The sequence below is a fragment of the Colletotrichum navitas genome (assembly GCF_030913465.1).
Source record: "Colletotrichum navitas strain CBS 125086 chromosome Unknown LY79scaffold_58, whole genome shotgun sequence".
NCBI classification, from domain to species: domain Eukaryota; kingdom Fungi; phylum Ascomycota; class Sordariomycetes; order Glomerellales; family Glomerellaceae; genus Colletotrichum; species Colletotrichum navitas.
In genome coordinates, this window is record NW_026850604.1 from 45,575 (window position 1) to 71,804 (window position 26,230).

General features: G+C 54.6%; 7 protein-coding genes across 7 annotated transcripts; 4 read left to right on the top strand and 3 right to left on the bottom strand.

Moving 5' to 3' along the window:
• Positions 1-1,236: 1,236 nt before the first annotated feature.
• LY79DRAFT_672002 (mitochondrial matrix Mmp37-domain-containing protein) lies at positions 1,237-2,874 on the bottom strand (the record flags this gene model as incomplete). Its single annotated transcript, XM_060563995.1, has 2 exons — positions 1,237-2,734; positions 2,801-2,874. 2 exons carry the CDS (start codon positions 2,872-2,874, stop codon positions 1,237-1,239), a joined length of 1,572 nt encoding a protein of 523 aa, XP_060411172.1.
• A 1,662-nt stretch (positions 2,875-4,536) lies between these two features.
• LY79DRAFT_521302 (spindle assembly checkpoint component MAD1) lies at positions 4,537-6,896 on the top strand (the record flags this gene model as incomplete). The annotated part of the gene is made up of 2 exons (XM_060555337.1): positions 4,537-4,659; positions 4,728-6,896. 2 exons carry the CDS (start codon positions 4,537-4,539, stop codon positions 6,894-6,896), a joined length of 2,292 nt encoding a protein of 763 aa, XP_060411173.1.
• A 733-nt stretch (positions 6,897-7,629) lies between these two features.
• Positions 7,630-10,707, bottom strand: LY79DRAFT_521326 (SAFF domain-containing protein; the record flags this gene model as incomplete). The annotated part of the gene is made up of 6 exons (XM_060555341.1): positions 7,630-8,330; positions 8,400-9,407; positions 9,470-10,125; positions 10,192-10,277; positions 10,361-10,453; positions 10,669-10,707. 6 exons carry the CDS (start codon positions 10,705-10,707, stop codon positions 7,630-7,632), a joined length of 2,583 nt encoding a protein of 860 aa, XP_060411174.1.
• Positions 10,708-12,577: 1,870 nt separating this feature from the next.
• LY79DRAFT_562349 (kinase-like domain-containing protein) lies at positions 12,578-14,074 on the top strand. Its single transcript, XM_060558464.1, has 3 exons — positions 12,578-12,839; positions 12,898-12,997; positions 13,054-14,074. Exons 1-3 carry the CDS (start codon positions 12,775-12,777, stop codon positions 14,008-14,010), a joined length of 1,122 nt encoding a protein of 373 aa, XP_060411175.1. The 5' UTR covers positions 12,578-12,774; the 3' UTR covers positions 14,011-14,074.
• Positions 14,075-14,492: 418 nt separating this feature from the next.
• Positions 14,493-15,212, top strand: LY79DRAFT_521403 (uncharacterized protein; the record flags this gene model as incomplete). Its single annotated transcript, XM_060555349.1, has 1 exon — positions 14,493-15,212. The coding sequence occupies one exon, from the start codon at positions 14,493-14,495 to the stop codon at positions 15,210-15,212; it is 720 nt and encodes a 239-aa protein (XP_060411176.1).
• A 309-nt stretch (positions 15,213-15,521) lies between these two features.
• On the bottom strand, positions 15,522-21,029 carry LY79DRAFT_692680 (uncharacterized protein; the record flags this gene model as incomplete). Its single annotated transcript, XM_060564768.1, has 4 exons — positions 20,244-21,029; positions 18,142-20,215; positions 15,866-18,095; positions 15,522-15,785 (listed from the first exon to the last, which is right to left on the bottom strand). The coding sequence occupies exons 1-4, from the start codon at positions 20,584-20,586 to the stop codon at positions 15,522-15,524; spliced, it is 4,911 nt and encodes a 1,636-aa protein (XP_060411177.1). The 5' UTR covers positions 20,587-21,029.
• Positions 21,030-21,979: 950 nt separating this feature from the next.
• LY79DRAFT_521325 (uncharacterized protein) lies at positions 21,980-25,006 on the top strand (the record flags this gene model as incomplete). The annotated part of the gene is made up of 1 exon (XM_060555340.1): positions 21,980-25,006. The coding sequence occupies one exon, from the start codon at positions 21,980-21,982 to the stop codon at positions 25,004-25,006; it is 3,027 nt and encodes a 1,008-aa protein (XP_060411178.1).
• Positions 25,007-26,230: the final 1,224 nt, after the last annotated feature.

The following is a 26,230-nucleotide window of genomic DNA, read 5'->3' on the forward strand; positions in this document are numbered from 1 at the left end:
ATCGATGGTGCCGCCTCGATGGCCAAGAAGAAGTTCTGAAGCGAACAACCAACCAATCAACAAACCAACAAAAAGGGCAGCGACTGTTGGACGACGTAATGAATATCACACCCCCTGTACTATTAGCTACCTAAGTCGTGTCACGGCCGAACTCCGTGTAAATGAATAATTGCATGATTCGCAGACCACGTTTCTAAGCATTACCTCCTTCTTTCTTCTTTCGTCTTTTCTTCTGCTGCAACCTGTGATCTGTATCGGTGCTACCAAACGTGGCCGGGAGCATTACAGCATGCTGGCTCGATGTGATCAAAACCATTCAACTTCAACAAGCAGCCTCTGGTCCCCTGAACTTGCGTTTGCCATATGGCAATCACATCGGGGACGCTACGGTGGGCTAGGAAGCTTTTGGCATGGGCCGGCCGGCCTTGGAAGATTATTGTGCAAATCAGCGACCTCGCCGCCTATCATTGATGTCTGCCGAAAATGGCCTTCAGGAACTTGGTCTTCCCGGTAATACTCTTTTTTACATGCCGTAAAACGCCTCATCTTCAACTCAAGTTCATCTCCCACCTTCTTCCCAGATTGTCCTTTCGCCCCAGAACCTAACCCCAAAGCTCTATCGCTACCCTCAAGATGGTGTGGAAGCCCCATGGTTAACAAGTAGCCATTCTCGGGTCTCACTCACATGTAAGGCACGCGGAAGCAAGACAAAGTAACGAAAACCATTGGCCATACCATCGAACTAAGTCCACCCTTCCTCCTCCCAGTTCTAATAGTAACCGCCCCCTAATGCTGATGCAAAATGTTCAGAAACGAGATCGACAAAAGAAAAGGGAAAAGCAGAAGCTGGGTCAGGAGAGCAAAGGGAACTGCATAGACGACTTGCTGTCAACATGCAATCGCGCATGTGTAGGCAGTCAAAGATGTTCTTGTCCGAAACGGATTCTTGCCGGTTTGTTCTCGGCCGTTTCGTTCCCGCCGCGTACTATCTATCTGCCTTAGCGCGGCAGTCAGAAAGGAAGAAAAAAAAGGCGAGGGTAGTTCTGCAGGTCCCTGGTCGAAAATGTACAGTTCGATGCCATGAAGACACCGAAGACAGAAGGATCCGTATGTACCAGACATCGAAACGTTGGAAATCAGATTTCGTAAGGTGTAGTTGAGTGACGCTCGGATCCAGAAACCCCTGCAATCAGGTTGCCAGGAGCTCTGATTTGGTCAACAACTTGAAGAAGGCATTCATTCCTCTTTCTTGGCCTTGTCTGCGGCCTCGCTCTCCTGCCTCTTGAGCTCTTCAGCCTTGACCTTGGCCTTCGCTTTGCCTTCGTTGTACTTCGTCAGCTTCTCAGACAGGTAACGGATGGAGCGGCCGACACCGGCGGTGAAAAAGCTCTTGACCGACTGCGCGGTTGCGGGCCAGTTGACAGTTTGCCTGATGACCTTGCGAATCGACTTCCGCAGCTCATCCGGGTCGTCCTGGACAATGCGTTGTTCGAAGCCACCACCCTCGCGGCGCTTGAAGCTCACATCCTCCTCCTCCTTGGAGGCGTCCATCATGGCCTTGAACTCCGAGGCCGGAACCATCGACTTCTTCTGATATTGAAAATACAGACGGGAGCGGAAGGCTTTGGGCAGGCGACGAACCATGTTGCCACGCTTGATCGGGTCCATATCCTGGTACATGGCGCCATCGTAATCGGCATCGGAGGCGTGTTTGCTCTGCTGGTCGGCTCCGTCGGCGAAGTCGACGTTAGGCATCGTGTTGAGAAGCGGACCATAAAGTTTGCGGAAAGAGATCATGTTGTTGTCCACAATGTTGTTGATCTTGCTCTTGTTCTCAGTTGGTAAAGACATGCGCGGGTCACCGAGATACGAGATACCAGCTATAGTCGAGAAGAGCTCCTTTTCGGTAAACTTGGGAGGCAGGAGCAGGAGAGCAGTGCGGACAGCCGAAATGAGGTTGACCTGGTTCGCAAGGCGAACTCGAGGATGATCACGCAGGATCTTAACAGGCTTGTGAAGTCTTCCGGCGAGGTACAGGTTGTTCCAAGTGGAGAGATCGGTGCAGAGGTTGTCAATCGATGTCACGCCATACTTGATGAGCATGCCCTTCTTTGTGACGTATGGGTTGAAATAGACACCGGCACCCCAGCGGTCTTGGAAGGTCGAGACGAGACCGGAGCCAAAGCTGGCCAGACCAGAGTAGTGGTCGCGGTGCTGACGGATGTTCAGCGAATGCCAGTGTTGGGTGTGAGTGACTCCAAAAATGAAATCGATCATCTTGGGGCCACCCTTCTGAACCTCCATCAAGGAGGGCGAGGGTTTGGGGTGGACAGCGCGGAATTCCTCATCCGTGACAGTCCTAGTGGCCTTGGATTGGGGGAAGACACCGGAACCGTAGGCCATGGCATACATGATGGGGGCACGGAACTCCCGGACGACTTGGTTGAGGACCTTTCTGAACTCAGCATTTACCTCCATGTGCTGGTTGATGCCAAACTCCTTGTAAGGAAGCTCTTCGAAGTCTTCGATCCTGGCATCGGGATGCTCCTCCCAATTGTCCGCTGACAAGGTCGGTCCGCTTCTCTCCTTCTTTTCGGCTTCGCGGGCCCAGTTGAAGTTGATTGCCGAGCCTCTGTGAGTGTATGGAGGAGGCCTGTCCTCCTTAGTCTTGTCCTCCTCCTTCTTTTCGGCATCCACTGAGTAGTATCGAGGCGCATATGAGAAACCCACGGCGCTGTTAGATGCAGAGCGAAGCGCCTGGCTAGGAGTCGCTCGGATCTATCGTCTGGAAATTAGCCACCATTCCTCCGTAGTGATCTTGAACGCACAAAACATGGAAGAGGGAATACTTGCCAGGAGGCGAGAGAGGGCCATGATGGAATTGGTAGTTGGATGTCGGAGTGCAGTTGAAGGAAGAAAGTGTTAAAAATTGAGAAGCAGTTGCTTGTGGGGTATTTGTTGAACTAGTACAATTATTGCAGGCAGACGGTTCACGATAAAGACGGTAAGCGCGATATTGTCCTCAAAGTAAAGAGCACTGGGCCGGACAAGCTTAGTCGTTGCAGTTGGGCTCAGCCTCTGTTCTCTCTCCTGGCCGGCCTAGCGACGGAGCTATGGTATCCAATGTTTTTACAGCGCAGAAGTATGTTTTGATCGAGATAAGAAGGCTCCAGAAGTAATTGATTGTGTCAAAGAAGTTCGCTCCCCGTGGGACTGCAGGCCGTTGTCCCGGACTATATTGAGGTGTAGCTGGTTCCGAGGGTCGGGCGCCCCATTCGTATGCCCCCAGGTTGCCCAAGCTTCTCCTTTCCAAGCGAGTTCTATCGAAGTATTATGTCGTTAGATATATGGCTCGAGCAGAGGGGGAGTCGGTGAGGTTGTCGAGGGGTCGGTTGTAGAGGGGAGGGGGTAGTTGCGGAGGGTTGGAGCTATCGATGAAATCTGCTGCCCGAGGACTGGAGCTCCCAAGTTGGGTGAGCACAGAAACGCTAGAGCAATTGACGCACGGACCATCATTCGAGCACTGCAGTTACCCAAGTCAGGGACAAGCTTCCACGCATGTGGGATGTGGGGATCACGTCATGGTGCAGCTGGTCCCTGGTCAGCAGAGTCACAGGGTTTAGGGCCGTTGTCATCTGTCTCAAACCTTTGACGTTGGTATTGGCGATGATGCATGTGGAGAGTGGCTGTTCCTTTGAGGGGAGGGGATATTTCCTTGTGGAGGTCTCAAGTTCTTGCGTTCACTCTGAGAGAAATACTAGAATTGCCTCCCTTGGCGGAGAACATTGCAATCAGCAAGAGCAAACAAACTATTGATGCTTTCCATGATGTGGTCACCAGTCGGGAGAAACTCGCAACGTCTATGGCACCGTACTAGAGAAAAGAAAACGGCTGGAATATGGCAATATTTGCAAAGCCGATGTGATTACGCTCAGGGCGAAAATGTGTGGGTTAGGTGGTTGCTGAAGGAAGACTCACTCAACGACCGTTGCAGATAGGGAAGAAGAGTCCCGCCCCTCAGGAACTTGCAGTTGAAACGATGCAGCAAAGGAAAGTGCGGCCGACCGGATTGAACTTTCAACCTTTCCTTCTTGAGCAGAGCAGGCAGAGCAGACAGAGGCAGGAGCAAACGACCGTCGTCTTTTTCCGACAACCAACAATTGAGGCCCAACTTCTGCTGTTCAACCGAACAAACCTATCTTGAACAGTAACGGCTTATCACTGCCCTCAATTACCCAATCGCCAATGGACGAAGACGAAGATTCAAGACGAACGGCGGAAATCGGGTGTCTTCTTATGACGATGCAGCAACCTCCAGCTCAAGGTCTAGGCGCCGCCTCCAAGAAAGCCTCGCGGCAGGGAAGTGAGCTGAGGGAGCTGGGCCATCAGATGCCAAAACCGACTCCGACAGGGTCCCCCCTGTTTCATCACGTGACCCCATCCCCAGCAACTCCAGCGTCCAACAACCGCCAAAACAACACTGGCCGGTCATCAGGAGGGCGCATTCAGAAGCATCATCGTCACAGTACTGCCGCCATGAGGTCGCATACCCCATCTGGCGATCCTCCTGGCAGGCGCAGCTCCGTATCCAACCGTCTGCGCGCCAGCGTCGGCGGGAGTGCACTTCCCAGACCGCATACTTCCCTCAGAGAGTCTAGGGTATGTTGTAAACAAAGCAACAACGCTAGGCAAAATATAGCTGTCGCTGACCAGAACTCTTGCCATAGACTTTCCGCGCAACACAACCCACTTATAATCTCTTCACTGGCGGTGATTCCAACAGCAGACCCGGGTCTCGCGCAAGCCTGGCTCCCGAATCAGTTCGCGCCACCTCCCACGAGAGCTCGAAAGAAAACATGGCGCCCCCAGACGCCGCCGAGTACGAATCCCAGCGGCAGGTAATCGAGGAGCTCAAAGCCGAGCTAGGCACCCTTCGATATACCATCAGCACATTCGATCAAGAAAAGCAGATGGCCGATGCCCGACACAATGCCGAGCTCGAGGATCAACGTCGCCGCGCCCAAGCCGATTTCACTGCGAAACAAACAGCCGAGAGCGAGAAATCGCAAGCCATGCGACAACTGGAAAACACGCAAAAGGAGCTGGCTGACCTGCGGGAGAATATTGCGCAAGAAAAGACGGCACTCGAGAAGCGCGCGCGCGATGCTGAAGAGGAGGCCCGTTTGCTACAGGAACAATTGGAAGACTTGTCCAGCGCCAAGGACGAGGCGGCGCGTATCAACGAGAAAAAGACGATTGACCTGGAGATGCAGTTGCAGGCTGCGCAAAAGTCGACGCAGGAGCTCGAGCAAGAGTCGCAGGCCCGCGAAGCTGCCCTTCAACAGGCCCAGTCTCAGTTAGCTGAGAAAGACAATCAGGTGGGCAACCTCGAGGCGGAAGTACTGCGTCTCAAGGCCCAGACCGGAGATGCCGATACCATGGCCATCATCAAGCGCGAGTTGTCGGAGCAGGTGGCACATATCCGCAACCTGGAAGCGACCAATCGCGAGCAGCTCTCGGAGCTGAAGCACCTGCGCCAGATTCACCGGGCCGTCGAGGTCGTCGAAGAGGAGAAGCGATCCCTTCAGCGTAAGCTCGAAGCTGCCCAGTCGCTCGAGGCCGAGTTAGCGGAAGCGCACATCCAGCGTCAACGTCTTGAAGATGAGCGCCTCGCCTGGACGGGCTACCTTGCCAGCACCGGCACCAAGCTTGAGTTTGACTCACCTGAAGCCGTCGCCCGTGCTCTTATCGAGCAGCGTTACGAGACCGCTTCCCAACTTGACAAGGTTGGCTCGCTGCAGGCCGAGCTGGCCGCGCAAGAGTCCGCTCTGACGTCGGTGCAGGAGGAGAACACCAAGCTCAAGTCTCAGCTCACTGAGGCGCGATCCGTCGCGACGAGCCAGAACATCGACAAGACTCGACTCCGGACTGAGCGTCAGCGCGTGCTTGCGGTGAAAGAGGTCGAATATCTCCGCGCCCAACTCAAGACGTTTGACGCGGAAGACGAAGCCTTCCAGCCGGAGGCCGTCGACGAGACTCGAGCCCGCCGCATCCAGGAGCTCGAGGACCTGGTCGACAAGTACAGATCAGAAGTGCAGGCCATGCACGCCGAAATGTCCTCCATCGAATCCGGCAAGCCTGCCCAGCCCGCACCGGCCGTCGCCGGCACCAAACGCCCGCGCGACGAGAACGACGAGGCCCTGCAGGAACAGCTCGGCCTCGTCAACCGCAAGAACCGAAAACTCCAGGACCAGCTCTCGGCGGTCCAGACGCAGCACGCCGTCACCCAGAAGGAGCTTTCCGTCGTGCAGGAGCAGCTCAAGGCGCTGAAGGCACAATCCAAAACGCGCATCCTGTCCCTACGTTCCAACCCGACGTCCGACTTCGAGGCCATCAAGGTCTCCAAGCTCAAAGCCCTCGAGCAGGAGAACGCCGACCTCCTCGCGCAGATCGAGGGCAACCCCTCGGTGGACCTTATCCCGCGCACGCAGCTCGACGCCGCAAACCGCCTGGTGGAGGAGGCCCGCTCCGAGACTGCATCCGCCCAGAAGTCGGCCAAGCGACTCAAAGAGGTATGGTCCAAAAAGTCGCTCGAATTCAAGGAAGCCATTTTTAGCACCCTTGGATGGACCGTTATGTTCATGCCCAACGGCAAGATGCGCGTAGAGTCGACCTTTTACCCATCCCAGACGGACGAGTACGAGAACTCGATTGTCTTCGACGGCGAAAAGGGCACGATGAAGGTCGGTGGCGGGCCCAAGAGCGCCTTTGCCCGGCGCATCTCCGACCAGATCGGCTTCTGGGTGCGCGAGAAGGGGTGCATCCCCGGCTTCCTCGCCGCGCTGACGCTCGAGTTTTACGAAGAGTATTCGCGGAATCAGATGCAGACCGAGTAAATACAGAACAAAAAGAGAGTCTACCATCATGATGAGCAGTGTTTTGTGCGTTTCTGTTGGTACGCAAACGAAGATGACTGGGAAGGCCGTCTGCCCATTCGATATGTGCGGAGAGGGGAAAACAGAGACAAGAGAAAAAGAAATGGCTGTCAGATGAAACAACCTGTATTGGAAGGGGGGCAGGTTAATTGTACAAATGCTGTGGTTTTCTTTTATATTACGATGATACCTCACCTCAAGGCCGGAAAGGATTGGTACGAGGTTCAGATGCTGGATTGGGGCGAATAGCTTCAATGTCACGACGTTCACGTGTTCCAGACAGCCCAAGTCGTCGCTTCGCTGGTCTCCGCGGTGGTCGCCCCCCGCCATGTCCCACCGTTCAACTTTGTTTCTCTCTGCGTGCAGGTGGTGAGACGCACGTATGGGAATCTCTCTTTTTTCTTCATCATATCGGTACAAAAGCTACCTGCAACACGCCGAGAAAATCCGTCTCCATCATCAGTGATGATCACTCTCGGGGAGATCGTGATCCTCGGAAGATACAACGTCTGAAAAGAAGAACCAAAAGAAGAAGAAAATAAAACCTCGATCCGCTAGACATGAATTATCCGGGGGTGTCTCAGCCTCTCCTGCCATGCGCTTGCTATGTAAAAAACGGTCTTGCTTTTCCGCCAGTGACAAAATCTACCACTTCGATGGGGTATGTACAGACCTTACAACACCTAAGTGTCCATTACTTGGCTTCATACTTGCCGCTCGTAACCTTTTTCACCAGTTGCACATCCACCCACTGCTGATCTGCTGGCAGTGCTGGCGAGGTCAGGTTCTCATCTGCAAAGGGGTCTGCCTCTTCGTCCTTGCCCTTGCCCTTGGTCTCCTCCAGTCTTGAGATAGAGATGCCGCTGCTGAGATTCTCAGGCGTCATCTCCCACCGAGCCTCGATATGTCCCGGCTTGGGCTCCGCGTTCTCGGCGCCGATGATGCGACAGACAATCTTCTGTGCCTCGGTAGTTAGGGTCAAATCACCCAGGCGCCAATACACCAAATGCTTGTCCTTGAGATGTGTTCCTGTGGGTTTTGTCTGCGCGCCAGAAGCCTTGGCACCTTCGTATGTGGCAACAAAGACAACATTGTGCAGCGTTACCGGGGCCGTCAGGTTGCTTGCGGGATTGAGAGAGTACTGCAGGAGCAGCCCGAGCTTGTCACCTTGGGGCTTCCAGGCTGGACGGAGTAGAAGCGGGACCTGTGCCGCTAGAGCGGCGCCGTCTGCGTCGCCAGAATGTAATCTATATGTGAATGCCGTAGCTGTCTTGTTCAGATGCGACAGGTCCAAGTTGAACTCGTCGGATCTGCCAGTGTTCTGGACAAAGATACGGTTTGGACCAATGACTTCCAGGCTAGGAAAGTTGTTGATCCGGATGGTCTCGTTATCTGCTTTTCTATTAGTCATGGTTTCTTTTTGTTTACTTTTCCCACTGTTCAGTGGCTAATGACAGAACTCACCGGGCCGAGAATCACCAGCCGCCTGGTAGGCAAAGGCGATTTCACCATGGATCTTGGCACTTGTGACTGTTCCATTCTCAAAGGTTGCTGACACAGTCTCGATGACGGACGCGTTGAGACCAGGCTCGTGCATCTCAGGATGTTTCAAATGGGCCAGGCTCACAAGCGAGTTGGCTGAACGGATAGACTGAGTATCTGACGTCGCAGCGATGCTTGCCTCCGAAGCGAGGGCAGCCACAGTAGTGGGCTTGGACGATTGGCTGGGGAGTGATGGAGAAGTCGGGAAGGGGTTTTCAGAAGTGAGCTCAGGCTCAGGCATGCTGGGAGGCGGCACGTAGATGGTGTTTCGTACGTCTCTACGTCCTCGCACAGTTCCAAGCTTTCGCGACGGAGCTGCCATCTGCGTCAGAGTATTGGCAACATTCGACATCGCAGCCCGCTTCGCATCGGCATCTTCCTCGGCGATGGGCGAGCTTGCAATGTTAAGTCTGAACATCTGCTCGCTCTCCTCGGCGGCCTCACGCTGGGCCTGGGAAATTGGGTCGTTGTCGGGTTGCCGGATCGTGAAGCCCTCGGCATCCTTACTTTCGGAATCCTGAGCCTGCGTGGGGGGTGGGCCTGAGGGAGGGGCAACATCCAACGCATCAGTGTCGTGGGTTCCGTTTATAGGGCCAGCCGAAGAGCCCAGGCGATTCGCATCCGAGAGGCTTTCACCAAAACCGTTGGTGCCTTCGTGGTGAGGTTTGTCGGCGCCAGAAGACAGGGGTGGTCTTGGGGAATCGGGCGTCTCTGCGAGAGCAGACAATCGGTTGTGCGCCTCGGTCAGGTTATTCGACGAGGCTCTGGGTGACAGAGCAGAGCGCGCATGAGTGCTGCTATGGCTGCTGCTGAGACCTCGGCTGAAAGACGGAGAGCCGCCCTTTCCAGGGGATATCTGGCCAAACCCGCCGTGAATGCTCTGCCGGCGCCGGCCGAGCATCGTGCCAATGCGGCTTCGCAACTTCGATTCTGCATCGGTCGTTAGCATCAGCGCAAAGAGCCTCTGAGTGCTTTGTAGTAGATCATCATACCACCCTTCCCATCGGCAAGACCAGAGTGGTCACTTGCGTCGTCATCACGTTGTCCGATGCTGCCGGGCGGAGGCGGAGGCGGGACTAATGTCTGGCTGGTCGGGGCATTGGAAGATTGCCTGGATGCCGTGGCTCTCTTGTCCAGCCGCGGCTTTCCCGAAAGAACCCTCTCCTTGAAACTCCCGATCTCCTGTTCGGTGCTGATCTCCAGCATCGAGGCCAGCGTGTCGGCGGCGCGCGCCTGGTTCCGTTGCGCCTGGTCGCTCTCGTGGGTCTCGTATTGGGTCAGCAGGTCTCGAAGCTGGTTAACGCGCTGCTCGTCGAGGGCCTGCAGGGTTTCGAAGATGAAAGGGGCTTGAGAGTCCCACTGCTGAGTGGCGGACTCGAGTCGCGCGGTAGCGTCCGCCATTTTCTGGGCGTTCGTCTTGGGGCCTTTGCGGGCGAGGGCATCCGCCTTCTTCTGGGCATCCTCGAGATCTCGGGCCATTGCGGTCAGGTTGGCGGAGATAGTCTGCATGTTCTGCATCTCCTTTCGAGACTGGAAGTTACGGAGGGGGGCCTCGACATCTTTTTCGAGTTGGCTCGCGAAAATGTAGTGGGAGTGGGCAGTCGAATCGACGGATTGGAGAATCTTGTCCCAGGGGCCGGAAAAGACGCTGCGTAGTTTATCAGTATACGGTTCGACCATGGGATGCGCGTCAGGGGCGTCATGGGAGACCTACCCTAGCTCGGATTGGTTGTTGGGGACTTTAAAGGCGAGCAACTTCTTCAGGCTCTGGACGTACTGGTCCTCGACTCGGCGGCGTTCCTGGATGGGATGTGTTCAGCTTGGAGGTCGTCTTTCTTCCCGTCGGGTGTGCGGTTTTCTGGTGGGTTCGGGTGTTGCTTTACCTGCAGCCAGTCTGCGATCTCGGTGTTGATCTTATTTATTCTCTTCACACGGTCGTTGAGGACGCTCACAGCCTGCATGGGATGGAGGTGCGCCTGGACAAAAAAAACATGGGCAGTCAGCAATCAAGTCGCAAACAATGCGCTTCTGGGGCGGCAGAGGGAGGCACAGGAGTCGGGGTGATTGTAAAAGTCCGTCTCCCAACCTTGCCTCAGCATTGTGGCCGGGCATTTCTCTCTGTCTCCATCTCGGAGGAGGGAGGAAACAGTGACTGACGATTGACAATACAGGGGAAGGACGGGAACAGTACCAGCATGGCAGGGTATTCGGCCCTCGCGAGATCGTCCATTTTGTCTAATTAACGGGCGCGCAAAATCATATACGATGAATGCAAGCAACGGGAGAAACGGCGCGCATAGCGATGCTGTCTATAATGCTGAAGGAGTCGCTAAGGTGAGGAGCATTCGCATCGCGGGAAAATCGTAAGGATGAGAAGGTGGGTTGGTTGTCAGGTTGGCAGCGAGGCGAGATGGAGGGAGATTGATCTGAGTGGATGGTTGGACGACACACATGTCCCAGGTACGTATCTATAAGCAGGCAAGGAAGGTGCCTCCACTTATACAGGACCTATTGTATGGGGATGGCGCAGTTGCTGCTGAACAATGTCAGGTCAGGAGGTACGCAGAACAGTGACTTTTCCAGGGTTGGTATTGGGGGCTGATGATGGGGTGTGGAGTAAACCCGACCGGGAGGGACCTACAGCCTACAGGCTACAGTACAGTGCACCTTCACCTCCATCGGTGATGGATCACCAGTACTAGTTGTATGCATACGGTTAACACATCCGTTAATTCTATGGTGCCCCTAACACAATGCCGTCCTGCGCACGCACTCTCTGGAGTTATGCCTCCATTGAATGCAGAGTTTGCTTTTTGCTTCGCTATCCACAAGTGTCTGTTTATTTCAACAAGTGGCCGCGGCGACTCTCGAGTCAACATGCAATGCATATGCCCCTCATCCATGGATGTCTCGTGCACCCTTTTTTTTTTCTCCGTCCCTGCCGACGCTTCTGTAAATTGTTCCGAGAGCAGTCTCCCGGTGTCAAAAGGTTCGGCGGGTATTAGTCACTGACGAACGGGATTGAATTCATTGCATTCAGATATTCGGATGGGAACACTGGCCCGGGAGCAGCGGACACCACCTCGCCGTCATCCATCAATCACCCTCACCAACCCGATTTCTGCACTGGCCAATCACTGTCTACCATCACTCTTGCTTTCAGCATCGTCACTGGCAGGGGTGGTCGTCGTACTCGAAACGGGCTAGCCTTGAGGGAGTGGTTCTCCATACGAATGAATACCTACGTCACGTCGGGCTTCTTACGAACCAGGTTAGCACCTTTCTGTCTCATCTCAGAGCGCCGACAACGAACTAGATTCGGCTCTGTTGCGTCCACAATTACTACACCACGACGCCGTATAGAGAGTAGGTGGAACGCGCCGCTCGAGTCCTTGGCGCTGGAAACATGACTGCGTTCCCCCGACTTCGGGAGGCCTGGCTTCTTCATTTTAATTAGCCACTTGGCTTACGCAAACGCAAGTGCCGGTAAGCGTTTGTCAATGTTCGGAGGAACAGTGCAGCGTACCTGTTTGAGACGACGGGGAAGGGCCCTGGCCTGTCACGCCGTGTGTGCTGTGTGAAGTCTCTGGCCGAAATTCAATCTTCCATGAGGCAGTCCAAGTGACCGAGCCGCGCCATCCTTGTACCTTGCCATGGACGCATGAACTCTTACTTTGATCCTCATACTCCATTGCAGGGATATAGGAGCCAAAGCATCGCCAATGATGAGTGCTGGCGTGGCTTCCCGCGCCAACAAATGCCCAGAGTAAGACCCGAAATTGATGCACGCCGGCGCAATTTAGCCGTGGGTATCTTAAGCCTCATAACGCTAGAGAGAGCCTAGAATTAGATTGATGAAGCACCTTGGAGGCACAGATTCACGCGGCGGCAACGCCTTCGTCAGGTACCCGTAATTGCAATGCCTAATGCCGCATTATGTAAGCCTAGTGGTAGAAAGTTGTCGCACTTAGTCCGCACTGTAAAGACTTGGATCCTTCTGCGGGATTCTATGACTGCGGGCCCGGCCCGGACAGTGGCGAAGGGGATATCATCACACGGTACGGATACCTACCTACCCAACCTTCATGCCCGTGGCTCATCAGGGATCGCCAACGGAAAGGTGCAACAACGCTAGGTGCTTACTACATCGATCTTCGTCCCATGTTCCTGTCTGGTGTTCACACTAATGACGATCTAAGTATCGTGAAGCCACACGAGCACATTCGCAGCAACTCTCAGACATCCCTGACCATCCACGTCAATTCGATCTTGCATTTCTGCCATTCTATTGTCCGTCATGGCTGACAATGACTGGAGGTCGCAATTATCAGCCTCAGACCGGTACGACAACATACAGAAGATGTGAGTTGCAAACTTGCCGCCTAAACCTCGATCCCTGGCCAATCCTTGGTTTCTTTAGAAAAGCGGTGTTAGAAGCCGCCGGCTCAGAAGCCAAAGCCACTTCACAGTCCGATGCATTCTCGGTCGAGGACCAGGCCTACAAAGATTCAAAATCCAGGGTGAACATCTCCATCGCCCATATCTATCTGAGGGTCCGAAGCTTATTTTATTTTAGGCTCAATATGACGAAATCTGTCAGTTGGTTAGCTCCGCAAACCTGACTCCTCAAGATGCACCAGCTCCTGACGGTGGCCGCGCCGACGATGTTGGGGTCACTATTGGCACGTATACAAGCTGCGTCCCATTCGCAACTGGTCTCACCTCGGAGGTTTACAGATGCAAAGACCGGGCCTTGAAAGTAATCGTGGAGACGCACAACATTGAACCTCACAACCCTCACCGGGAGGTCAAGATCCTAGCAACTCTGAAGCGGCCATGCATCACCCTGCTGGAAACATTCAGAGACCAGGAGCAAAGACTCGTCCTGGTGTTCCCTTACAAGCCTCTTACCCTCGCTGATTTAATTGACAAAGGCACTCTCCCGCTAGCCCGAGTCAAGCGTATATTCAAGGACATACTCACCGCCCTTAAGGATATTCATAGCGAGGGCATCATTCACAGGGACGTTAAGCCAGAGGCCATCCTCCTCGACGGCCCAGATGGACCAGCCTATCTTTCCGACTTCGGGACCGCCTGGCACCCAGCCATGTCAGTTGTTTCCGAGCCGCCCAGCGGCAAGATTCTCGACATCGGGACTGGCCCCTATCGCGCTCCGGAGGCCCTCTTCGGCGACAAAGCCTACGGCCCTGCTGTTGATATGTGGGCCACCGGTTCTGTACTGGCCGAGTGTTGCCGCAGCCCTCCAAAACCATTATTTGAGTCAAGGCCGGCGCACGAGGACGGCAACCAATTGGGCCTCATCTTAAGCATCTTCAAAACTTTGGGCACTCCGACGCGGGAGACGTGGCCCGAAGCCGCGAGTTTCAAGACGCCGCCCTTCGAGATGTATCGCATGATTGATGGCAACTCATGGGAAGAGATTCTGCCAGATGTCGATGTTCAAGTTCGAGACCTGGTATCAAGTTTGGTTCGTTTCGACTCAAAGAGGGCGACTGCTGCACAGGTGAATTGAGAGCAAACATGTCGATTGTATACCATTGTTCTAATGTCTTGACAGGCACTGCAGCACACCTTCTTTCAACATGGTCAGCCCGAGGCATAAACCTCTCGCAGTGTACGAAAAACAAACTAGCAAAGAGCAAACAGTTCTTTGCACGATTGATCCAAGACGGGCAAGAGGCAGCGGATACATTGTCAGGTAGGGGGCGGCAAAGCTGTTGCTTTGTGTTCAAGTCTATATATTTGATTTGAAATGAAATCCCGCATCCGTCGAGGATGCCAGGTTTGATTGCACGACCAAGAAACCACTGCAACGCTCATAGACAGAATGTCGAAGTCTTCTCGCGTCTGTGTTAAAATGTGGCATCGCCACACTTCCGATGTTTTCACTGGACCACTTTCGACATCAGCAGCTTACACATTCTCTCCTTTTCTGAACGCCTGATTCAGCCTCACCTGCCAAATCCAAAAATCATTGCCGCGAAACTTCGACAGATGCCGAAAGACAGATCCGAGAAGCGCAGGGGCCCCCAGGTGACAGGCCAGCCTTATATCGACACATCCATTCTCCACGGCGGCAGAGCCTCGCCGGAGAGAGAACGGACGGACGAAAACAAGCACGGCGTCCCGCGCGACCTGGCAGGCAAGACCCCTGGCGGCAGGGATCGCCACCACTGCCCCAAGGGCGGACATTCGAGCGACCTTATCTGCCTGAAGAAAGGCTGCATGATCAAGTGCGCCGGCTGTGGGATTCGGATTTCGCGATACAGCGGCGCGAAGTGCCGCGCCTGCGCCGCGAGGGAGACGGGTAGGCTGAGGGAGGAGAAGGAGGCCCGGGATGCCCAGCGCAAGATGGACGCGAAGTTCGCCAAGAAGGGCAAGTCGCCGAAGATCAAGTTCTTCCTCGCGCCCTATTCCTCGGGTATCCGCAAGCGAACCGGCCGCGTGGGCATGCGTACGCTCGGCCGCTCCTCCCGGCGTTCGCGTTCGCAAGATTACGATCGTTTCTCAAGGCCGCAGCTGTCTGGCGAGGAGTCGGTTGACTATGAAGAGATGGTCGAGGATGAAAACGAATGGGAGGATGTCCAGGACGACGTTGATCGCCAGGAAGAAAACGAAACTACAGCGAAAGAGGCTCACCGCCTGCAGCTTTTGGAGGAGGAGGCAACTTTGCAGCGCAAGATTCGCGAGTCCCTCCTCAACCTGCTTTCCTAGGGTGTTTTATTTGGCCAGCGTATGACACGGCTCCTGTTGGCGCTATTTTCAAGATCTGATATCGAATCTATCTCCGTGGTTATCTATCCACCACCCGTCCTGCTGCTTTTTTGCCCCCTTTCCTCATCACTTTCTAGCCTGGTCTGCATGAATACCTAGAACCCACGCTTTGTCTCGTCCCATTCGCTTTCTGCGTGCTTTGTACTGTCTCTCCAAAAAAAAAGATCAGAGGCTCAAGTCCCTTACATCCCTCCCGGGGTCTGTTTTCCTTCCAATTCGCCCGTAAGGTGGTAGGCCAAACAACCCCCCTCAGGCACCCCTGCGCGCCTTGGTATCCGAGCCCAGATAATCGATCGGATTACGGCAAAGCGGGCACGTGTTCTGGTTGCTGCTCTGGAACCATTTGTACAGGCAGGTGCGGTGGAAGAGATTCTTGCACGTCTGGCATCGCTTGTCGGGCATCTTCTTGTCGGTCGAGATGATGGAGTAGCAGATGGCGCACTCGGACTGGCCCTTGAGGGCGCCGACGATGTTGCGTCGGAAGGCCGAGAGTCCGTCGATGATGCTTCCGTTCTGCGGTCCGTGTTAGCAAACTCGGCGGTCCGGTAGCCAGGGTGGGCAGGGGGAAGTGGTTTCCATGGACTGGATCTTACCGAGAATGTGATGACGCCCTGCGTCGTGAGCAGCCAGCTCTGCCACTTGCGTTCGTTCACCGCGACACGGTTAATGCCTACGACGCTGACACCCTCGATCGGGTAGCTCGCGGGGACTTTGATGGCGATAGACGCCATGCTCTCATCTACCTCGTAGCCAGCCGTGATCTCCTTGCCCGTCTTGCTGACCTTGACGACGAGCTCTTTCTCGTCGTCAACGGGCGGCTCCTGGGTCGCGGCCCACGCCGAGACCTCGTCGAGCGCGTCCGAAATGATGATGGGCGAGAAGTAGCGCGTCATCCACCCCTCCACGGCGATACGCGTCTGTTTGGAGCGGCAGTTGAGGTACCACGTCTTAAAGATGCCGGGTGTGTACTTGAGCGTAAGGTAGTATAGGTGCACGAGCAGCCAATGTAGGTTGCGCTCGTCGGATTCAGCATCGGCGAGGGAGACGTCGTAGGAGGTGATGTGCTGCGTCTTCAGGTTCTCGCGTTCGAGATTGAGCGGGTGCGCGGCCGAGTGGCCCAAGACGTCGAAGGTGAAGTCGAGGAGCTGGGCGAGATAGTTCTCCGTTTTGAGGTGCTCGGTGTAGTCGTTGCGAACCTTGAGCGAGGCGGTGCTGAAGGCATCGAAGATCAGGTGCCATGAGAGAAGGTAGGAACGAATGGCAAGAGGAAACTGGGCGAGGACCTCATCCGGGTAGCGCTCGAGAGTGGGCGCGTCGAGGAGGAGAGACAGAAGCTCGTCGGGGAGACGGGCATCGGTCTTATCGAGGAGGACGCTGACCGAGAGCTCCTCTTGTCGCGCCGGCAGGGCGTAGTGGAGGAGGTTGAAGGCGGCAGTCTGGATGGACCGAGAGTCGGTAGAGATGAGACCGTAGAGATCCGAGAGATCGCTGATATGCTTCAGGGGAATCTTGTTGACCTGCCTGCAAATGATGGCGTCGACGATCTCTAGAGGCTGGGTGCTCTTCTCTCGGTCTAGCTTGAGGAGCTCAATAAGCGACAGAGACTTGGTCTCGGCGAACTCCTTGAGAGCCTCCACCAGGTCATCATTCGGCTCTGACAAGGTCTCCAAGGTAGTCATGAGCTTCAAGGACGCGTGAATGTAAGGAAGCGAGTCGTCGAGGCGGTCATCTGACGCCTTGGCCCATAGTGCAGTTGAAAACTCGATCGTCTTCTCCCAGTACGAGCCGTACACGTCCTTCATGCTCGGCAGCAGCTTCTGCAGCGCCCGACAAATCTCTGCCGACAGAGCGGGGGTGAGGTTGAGGGTATCATCCATCCAGGATGTGATCTGTCGAACGGCAAAGACGATACGGTTATTAGCCACGGGGATCTCACCGACCTCGTAGACTTGTAGACATGCGTTGAGAAGAACCAGAACCTGCAGCGTCTTATCGGCTTTCTCGGGTTCCACAGAGGCTCCTGCGATATCACTGATAAGACGGTTGCAAAGCATGTTGACAGCCTTAGACGATTCCAAGCTCTCACCAAAGCCGGCGAGCACTGCCGTTGCTGCAAGAACCGTAGGCGGCGTAGCCTTGAATGTGGCCAACTGGCCCACCTTCTCGTCGCCAGCAGCGGGGAAGCCATGGTTCTCGGTCAAAGTCTGTACGAGCTCACTCAGCGCCCTAGAGCTGTAGACCCCGAGCACGGTGAGCTCCTTGGTCTCCTGCGTCATGATGGCGATGAGGCTATTGATAAGCTTCGTTGAGCCAGTTTCAGAGCCATCTCTCCATCCCTTGGCTTCGTCAGCTATAGCGTTAATCGTCGCGCGGGTCGACGAAACAAACGACTCGGCCGTCGCAAGGGTGTCTCCCAGGCTGAGATCAAGGAATAGCTTGTTCTCATCCATTAGGGTGATCTGGTCCGACACCATCTGAACTGAGACACAGAGAAGATAGAGGAGCTCAGCCTGAAAGCTCTCTGGCAGGGCCGAGACAGATATGTCCGAGGACAAGAGTCTGGACGTGTACGAGGCCATTCTGGCAGGGACAGAGTAACCGTCACGATCTCTGCGCACGCGAATACGTTGTTCTTGCTCAGTAGGCTGGATCAAGAAGTGTGCGCCTCCCAGTCCGCTGGTAATTGAGAGTGACGGGTTGAGAGAACCTTGGAGAAAGTTGGATAGCTGCTGCATCCAGACATTTGTGCTCGGGAAGAGATCTTCCGTGCTGATAGACCCTGCCTTAACAGCTTGCAGGGCCTGCTGAACCAAAGTTTCAATACTGAGAAAGTTAGCGATGAAATGTACGAAAATTCCGAGTTACTTACCCAAGTGACTGGGGGCCGGCTTCCTCTAGGTTCCTCTGGATGATGGCGACTACCGGCGAGATGCCATCGGTGGGTATTTCCAGTAGAGCTCTCAACGACATGGCACGAGACGAAACTGCTTTGTCGTTGAGTTCGGCGAGTCCCAGCAACTGGGTGACAACTGCCATGTGCGTCGACTCGTCCTGTGATAAGAGCCCAGGCTTATTGTTCGAAAGTATCTCCAACGCCCGAAGAGCTTGGATCGAGTGTTGCTTGTCTTGTGACAGGGTAGATATGCTGTTGTCCAACAGTTGTTTGGCCGTGGATTCTGTCAAGGCATCGTTGCCGAGGGCCGCCTCAAAGAGACTCCAAGAATCGGACTCGCCGCGGGCTGTGCTGGAGCACTTTGCCTCAAGGAAAATTTGGAGTTTCTCGTGTGACTTGGAAAGCTTCGATGCTTGCTGATTCGCAATCAGACGCTCAATACCTCTAGTTGCCAACTTCTCCTCGGAGAGATCTAGCAAAGCACCTATCCAGGTCTTCCATATGGTCGCATAAGCTGCCTCATGTCCCTTTAACGTGCCCATAACGTTCACGCAGTTCAGAAGGTCAGCAGCAGACCGAGAAGCAACCAAGACTGCCATGTGGTCTCGGCCCTGTGTTGAGAGGAACTGTTCCAAAGCCTGGGCAGCGTCTACGTCATCCCATACTTGTGGGGCATTTTTTCCAACGCTGTAGACTACCCCGGCAGCTCCGTAAGGCTTGAGATTCCTGTTGGCAAGCAGATTCAAGCTGCTCATGATGATGGCCTTTGAAGGACCCAAAAGGAGACCCATGGGCGATTGGCCAGTCTTCTGGACTTGGCTGACCAAAGTGAACCAGCGCTTGCCCTCGGCAGAAACAGCCTCTTGGGACTTTTCATAGTCCTTTGAAACTTCGGGTAGCGAGTTGGATATCCTCGTACAGAATGCAGACGCAAAGGCTTCCAGCTTCTCGGATGTTGCCTGAAGCAAGTCGGGAGATGACGAGTCAGCAGCAACTTTGTAGACTTCTCCAAGAACAATAAGTTGTCCAGTACCGCCGATCTCCCATGCAGAGGTTTCGGGGGTGGGGAAGAGAAAGTGCTCAAGTATGGGGAATAGATGCTCCTGAAGCAAGGTAGCTCGCGGGCCATCCGAGGGGAAGTTTTGCAGGAAGTGCTTGGTTGTGTGAACGTAGCACGTCCAGGCCAGAGCGGCATTCATTCTAGGCTCCTCCCTACTTGTAATGCCGGTCCTCATTGACTTAAGAGCATTCGTGGAGGCTTCGGTAGTGAAATGGTCAGCCGGAATAGCCTTGATGAGTTCTTCGAGATATTCCCAGTACTTGGCAGGGCTGCTGTGAGACCCTCTTTCCAGAAAGCCATTCAACCTGGTTATAGGAGTCTTTTTCTCACTGGAGCTCGTCCAGACCTCGGGAAACCTGCTTGTCAATTTTGTGAGGACTCTGACATATTCGATAGCGGACCCGGTTTGGCTGCTCTTGAGTCCCTCTGCGATGAAGTTTTTTTTAAGGCGAGAGATCTGAGAAGAGACCGACTCCGGCCTCTTGTCAAGGCACGCCCATAGCAGTTGGCAGGCTACGCGTCTGACGGAGGCATCGCCCATGACCACGCTCTTCCAGACCTTCTCCTCCGCGAGGAAAGCATCGTATACCTCTTCTTCTTTCTGAATGTCGGCAGGTTCGAGCTTCTGCAAAAGGCCGAGAACGAGTGAAATACTAGCTCCCACGACCCGGAGGTATTTGGCGTCAGCATCATCGGGCGTCGTCGATCTCTCGTCGCTGAGGGTGTCCTTTGTTTCTTGGATGGCGTCCTTCGCATAGGTAAGAATCTGCGACTGGCACTTTTTCCAGAACAACACAGTCTTTTCTGGGCTGTTGAGAAATGAGGAGAGACCATCATTTGCAGCCCTAGAAACAACTCTGTCCTTGTCGTACAGGCCGGCAAGCCAGGTGCCTACGACCTTGGGAACATTCTTTTCCATGCGCTTCCGGGCCGACTTCATCAGCTCGAATTGCAGCGTGTGGGAGAGTTCGCGCACACGACGGGAATTGTCTATGGAAATACGAGGATATATTTGTACCTGTTACATACATTACCACATGATCATCAAAACGCATCTCCCGGGAACAACGCACCCATGCTTCCAAGACTGCCTCTTCTACGCCTCCGTCCTTCTCGAATGGGTGAGCCTGTACGTAAGCCAGGAGGTCCTCCAGCGCCTTTGCCTTTGTTGTAGCATCTTTCTTGAGCGTATTCTTGAAGGAAACAACAACGTTCGCATCGGAGATGGAGGTCAGGTCGGGGGGCTCGGCAAGGTAGGAGAGGCCGCTGCCGGCTGATGAGAAGCCACCGAAACCGCTAGCAGGGCTGGCGAAGCCTCTTGCGCCCGACGATCGGCCGCCTTTTCCAAAGGCACGCGACATGTTCTAGTAATCAGTGCTGGCTATGTCCTGTGTGAGGTATTCAACGTCGAGGCGTTGGTGTAGCTCGGTGCAGAACCTAGCGCGTCGCAGGGAACCAAAAGTCCAAGATGACGTTGGCGGGGTACAGTGCACAAATGCAGCGGGCACCCTTTTCTGTTCCTTCCTGAAAGAAAATGATCGAAGATGGATGAAACGCAGGAACAATCAATGTACGGGATAAGCGAGGATGAATGAGATTGTCTGTAGACTTGTTCGGCCCTCTTGGGAAGGTAAAGAAAAGAATAATGGGCAAGTCGGGTCTATGAATAGGGCCTTGTTGCGCCGCAAATATCCGTAATCAACTTGGAGGTATGTTGACTCAGGCCGATAATTTTGGCCGATGTGCAAGACGGCGAATGGAAAGGGCCAAGCTGCCCCGCCGACCGAAGCTCCCACCTTTCCCGCCCCCCTGGTGATGATGCTGTCATAGCACCCTACCACTGATATTATATAAGCACATTCACGTGACATCACACATCCTGATCACACCAGGATCCGTGCACTCTAGCACTCACCTTTTCTTTTCCTGGTCTTATCCATCGTCCTCGATTGGCATGCATTTATCGATTCTCCACTAAGACCCACTTCCAGCCTCTGGGCAGAACAGAGAGCAGCGACTCGGGGGTTTCAAGCGCGTGAGCCACTGTCCGCAGAGGCTACCCCGCAAAGTGCACCGCTGATGACCCCCCCGTCAATGTCCACCGGAAGGGGAGCAAGCCAGTAACAGGGGCTTTCAGGATGCACTCAGCCCATGGGTGTCCACATTGCCCAGGTGAACCATTGCTAGGTACCTCGAGCTACCTGGGTAGGTCACTAACCCGGCCGGTCGCAGCTGGTTGCTGCTTGCTGCACCCCTCTGGCCCGTCTTATTCCATCGAGCCATTCTAACCGGCGGGCCTATGAACTCCGGCTGCTCCTCCTCGCCAAACGTCTTCTCTTACACTTGCCGAGGTGGCGGATTTGTTCCAACTTCGCAATTCCAACTTCCCCTCCTCTACAACTTGTCAACGTACGGTTTACGTGCGGGCACCCCATCAACTCCCTCACTTCTCTCTCGTGTAAGTCATTCCGATTAACCCACGTACACTTGGACGCAAATGCTGGCTGCCGCAGTCGGTCGGCCACCCTTGCTTTTGGGGAATTGTGCTACGCTCATGGCGTGGCTTCTGCTCGAATCCTTCGGCCTTCGTTTTGCTGACCTCCGGAACCACAGACACAGAAGCATGGTAAAGAAATAAAGCCCAACGCCACTGTCATGCTCACGACCGCTTCCCGCGCCTCGCCTTGCGCGGGCGGCCTCCATGCTGGAAGGGCCTCCGCAGTCAGAGCTCTGGTCCCTTCGAACCCAGCGCCCATGAAAGCGAGCCACTATGGACAAACTCGAAGCTTCCGCTTCGGCGCGTGGTCATACTTGGGCCCCGAGCTCCAACGTCAGCTGCGACGCCGTCAGCACACTATCAAATACAAGCACATGGAGTCAATCACTCGAAAGCTGTCTTGGGATCCAAATTCGCGTGCTCAAGATTCAAGAATCGTGATGAAGAAGATGATGGCACAGTTCTGGATCAGGAACGGCCACACCCGCTCGAACGGAAGATGCGTGAGAGAGGATGATATAAAGAAGAATGGATCGAACGACACTTCGGGCGCCCGGCCTGGCCAGAACATTGAGGACGTTGAGCGAAGCGCCATCAATTCCCTCTTTACCCGCAAGCACGCTGGACCATATGAGTATGACTTGTGGCAGAGCCCTTTGCAAAACATTCGCAACTATCTCGGGAGCCAGATCAGAAACAAGTCAACGGCCTCCCTCAGCAGAGACGTCCACTCTGAAATTGACCCCATCACAAACAGAAAGATTCACTCGTCACATATACCCCAATCTGTCTTTGACAACTCTTCAAAGAAGGATGCTCAAGAACCTTTCTTCCCAGATGGGGTTCCACCCGCTGACGAGCTCAAGCACTATGGCAATGTCACGCTTGACAGTGCCCCCTGGGCCGACGCCGGCTCCACCGATGGAGTTGCGGGGACCCCGCAATATGCGGATCTCGACAAGTACAAGCCTGTCATGGATGAGAAACTTGACGCTCAAGAGCTTTCCGAAAAACCGCAATACGACGATCTGGCAAAGTACAAGCCAGTAGGCCTCAGTGAGATTGTGGAAGAGTCGGTTTCCGTCCCCAAATACGAGGATCTTGGCAAGTATCCAGACCTAGACAAATATGGTCCAATCATGCACAACGAGAAGGATATTCCGGAAGAGACGCAACCCTATGACGACTTACACAAGTACCGCCCGGTCATGCACAACGAAAGTGCACAAGTTCCGGAGGCGCGCGAACGGTATTCAGACCTGGATAAATATGGTCCAATCATGCACAACGAGAAGGATGTTCTGGAAGAGGCGCAGCCCTATGACGACCTACATAAGTACGGCCCGAGCGGTTTCAATGAACCTGAAGGCCTGCGCCCTCGTAGTGCTGAGGAAAAGTCGAAGGATTATGACGACCTCCACAAATATGGCCCACAAGCTTTCAACGAGCCTTCCGGGCTGCGCCCGATGCATCCCGAAGAAGCTTCCAAGGCATATACGGACTTGGACAAATATGGCCCCGTGACGTGGAACGAGCCTCATGGCCAGGCTCCTATTCACCCTGAGTTGGCATCCAAGGCATATACAGACCTTGATCAATACAACCCCAACGGTTGGAACGAGCCGCATGGAAAGCCGCCGATGCACCCAGAGGAGGCCTCGAAGCAGTACAAGGACCTTGAAACATACTCTCAGAAATTCGACAGAGGTACTGCGCCACCCCCAGAGGGAGTGGTTGCTGCAGTTGAGCCTGGAGATGCGGCTAAGCACCAACCCATTCAATACAACGAGCCTGAGAGCCAACGTCCAAGGCCTGACTGGGATCAGGCGACCTTCGATGAGGCCAAGAAGTACCAATCCTACCGTTATAACGAGCCTGATGGCCAGCCCGCCGAGATCATCGACCCTGTGTCCAAGGGTCTGAGTGATTTTGATGAGGAGATCGCCGCCAAGGCGAACAGACGCATCGCATACAGTCGGGTGACAGAGCAGGAGAGGGCCGACGATTTGGATCTACTTCGCGCTAGCGACGTCCGAGCCAAGATCCCAACATCTTCTGGCCAGTCCCGAAGGGAGTATAGCACGACAAACAGACAGATTTTGGAGGCCGACCTTCCCCGATATGAAGTGAACTGGGATATTTCTAGCAGAGCTGCTCGTGTTGCTTTACGGAACTCCAAAAGCAAAGTCTGGGGTCACATTCCGGCCAGGGAAGACGAGGCAGAGCTCACCGGAAACTATGTGAGAGATTTCCCCGAGGACTTTTCGGGGTCCTGGAACAACATTGTGGCAGCTGCGGAGAGTCAGGGAGAGAATAGCAAGAGCCAGAGTGTCGAACCGGACGAGGCTGAGGCAGCCTCTTTCGATGAGAGTTTTCCAAGGTTGGAGCCAGCCCTGGACCGATCATCTGCTTCGACATCGACCCGGTTTTCAGGCAAAAAGGGTCAGTCTGACTCGTACTCGAAAGAGCCGCAGGGCCTCGAGCTGAGCTACTCTGAGGAGACTGGTAGCAAGCAAACTTGGCCCGCCTACGTGCGATCTTATGGTACGGTGTCCGATGGTTCGGCCAATACCGGATCCTCGGCTCAGGATGCCATTTTGGCCGCCAAGGATGAGGGTGTGGTGTCTTCGACTGCCGCCGACACTGTTCGCGAGCCAACCATCTACAAGATTCTTGCGTACGACCCCACCATGCAAGCCATTAGCACGGCTGAGACTACGTCTGTTGTTCCAGACAGCACCACACCGTTGACTCCGGCCGAGGTTCTCCTCCGCTTGTCGAACCCGACCAAGTTCTTCCCTTACTTTAGCACTCTACAGAGAGAAGGGTACGAGATTGTATCCGGAAGCGGAGATGTCCTGGTCTTCCGCAAAGTCCGCGAGGCAGAGACGGCCCTGAAAGGGCAGACGACTGCTTCCTTCGCCCCAGTGATCGAAAAGCCGACGACGTACAAGGCGCCAAAGGTGAACCCCATCGACATGATGGGGAGCGACCCCGTAGTACCAAGCGCTTACTCTTCCAGTCCTACAGGCTACCTCAACTATGATTACCCCGGAGCGGAGACAACAGAAAAGCCCCCACCCCCGTTAAGCCCGGTAAGGAGACGGAACACGATTTCCTGCGACAGCCAGGATTTCGAGCCGCCTCGACCTCCGAAACGCAGCAGGGCCAAGAAGGTTGTTCTTGGGGCTGCCTGGGTCGGCGGGATTTCTTATGCGATTGGTGTCGTTGGAGAGTACTTCACGACTGGGGGCAGCGACGGCAGGGGCCCTAAGGGTTTTTAAGGGGATTCTGCGACTGTCTTTCAGCGGTAGCTTGTGGGGGCTCATCGGGCTAGGATGGGGCCCATGCAAACATCAGGTGTGGGAATCGGCAACGATGCGGGCGAGCCAGATTTTATTTACTTGTATCAATAGTGCTCTCAATGATGCGTTGGTTTTCTTCTGAGTCCAGCTACCCGAGAATGACATCACCACACCTTGTATAGGCATGATGAGCCGCGAGATGGTTGGGAATCAACGACATAGGAACGCAGCTAATGTGAATTGATGCTATTGACCCAAACAGTACAGGTATGCTTCTCGTTGATAAATATTTTTTAGCGCCGTGCCTTTCCTCCATCAAACTACCAAATCCGCCGTCCGGTTCTTCGACCCATTGACAGGCAGTCTCTTAATACACAAAGCCGTTCCAACCAGTGCATCCTTCCTCGTGTTTTCCTTAACTTTCAAATTACCACATGCGGTTAAGGGCCCGGCACGCGCGCGCGATCTGGTCGAGCAAACAATGGACGGCAGCCTGGTTTCCTTGGAAAAAACACGGAGACCCCCACCCAATCTCTAGGCGCGTTCGGTGAAGCCGGGTCCGGTCTTGACGTCGTCGATGTGGCTCATCTGCAGCTCGCGCTTCTGGTCCTCCGGGTTCCAGCTCTGGCGGCGGCCGAACGAGGGCTTCCAGCTGTTGGTGCGCTCGACGATCTGGGGCGGCGCCGAGGTGGCGTGCGAGGCCGTGGTGTAGTGTGAGGTGTCGGGGGTGGTGTTGGTGTTTGCGGAAGCGGCGGCGGCGGCGGCGGTGCGGGGCGTCTGCTCGGATGACATGTTTGGAGAGGACTTTGTTCTGTTTGCCTGGGTTTTTGGGCGGGAAAGATGTTCTGTGGTTTTGGGTGTTTTTGTTGGTGTCTTTTTGGTTTTTGTTCGAACAACTGGTTATGGAGGACGTTTGGAGAATGGTGGCGGGAGAGGTTGGTATGTTTATATCCAGGTGGTTTTGGAATGTAGGTTTTATTACCACACGATAAACGGGTGATTTGGGGTGGAAGGGTCAGGTGAGGGAACGTACGAGGAGGAAGGACGGATCTTTGCACCTATTTAACTTCCCCAGGAAAGACCTGAGATGAAGGAAGCTCATTCCTCGGGGTCGTCGTGGTTGGCTTTCTTCAGGGTCCAGTACACCTTCGAGGTCTTAGCCAGACCACTGGTTCACTCACACCACCACCACCACCTCCACCT

Excerpts from the sequence above, each read along its gene's own strand:
- LY79DRAFT_562349 (XM_060558464.1), top strand. The coding sequence starts at position 12,775 with ATGGCTGACAATGACTGGAGGTCGCAATTATCAGCCTCAGACCGGTAC. Across the intron at positions 12,840-12,897 it reads TACGACAACATACAGAAGAT|AAAAGCGGTGTTAGAAGCCG; the intron begins GTGAGTTGCAAA and ends TGGTTTCTTTAG. Across the intron at positions 12,998-13,053 it reads ACAAAGATTCAAAATCCAGG|GCTCAATATGACGAAATCTG; the intron begins GTGAACATCTCC and ends ATTTTATTTTAG.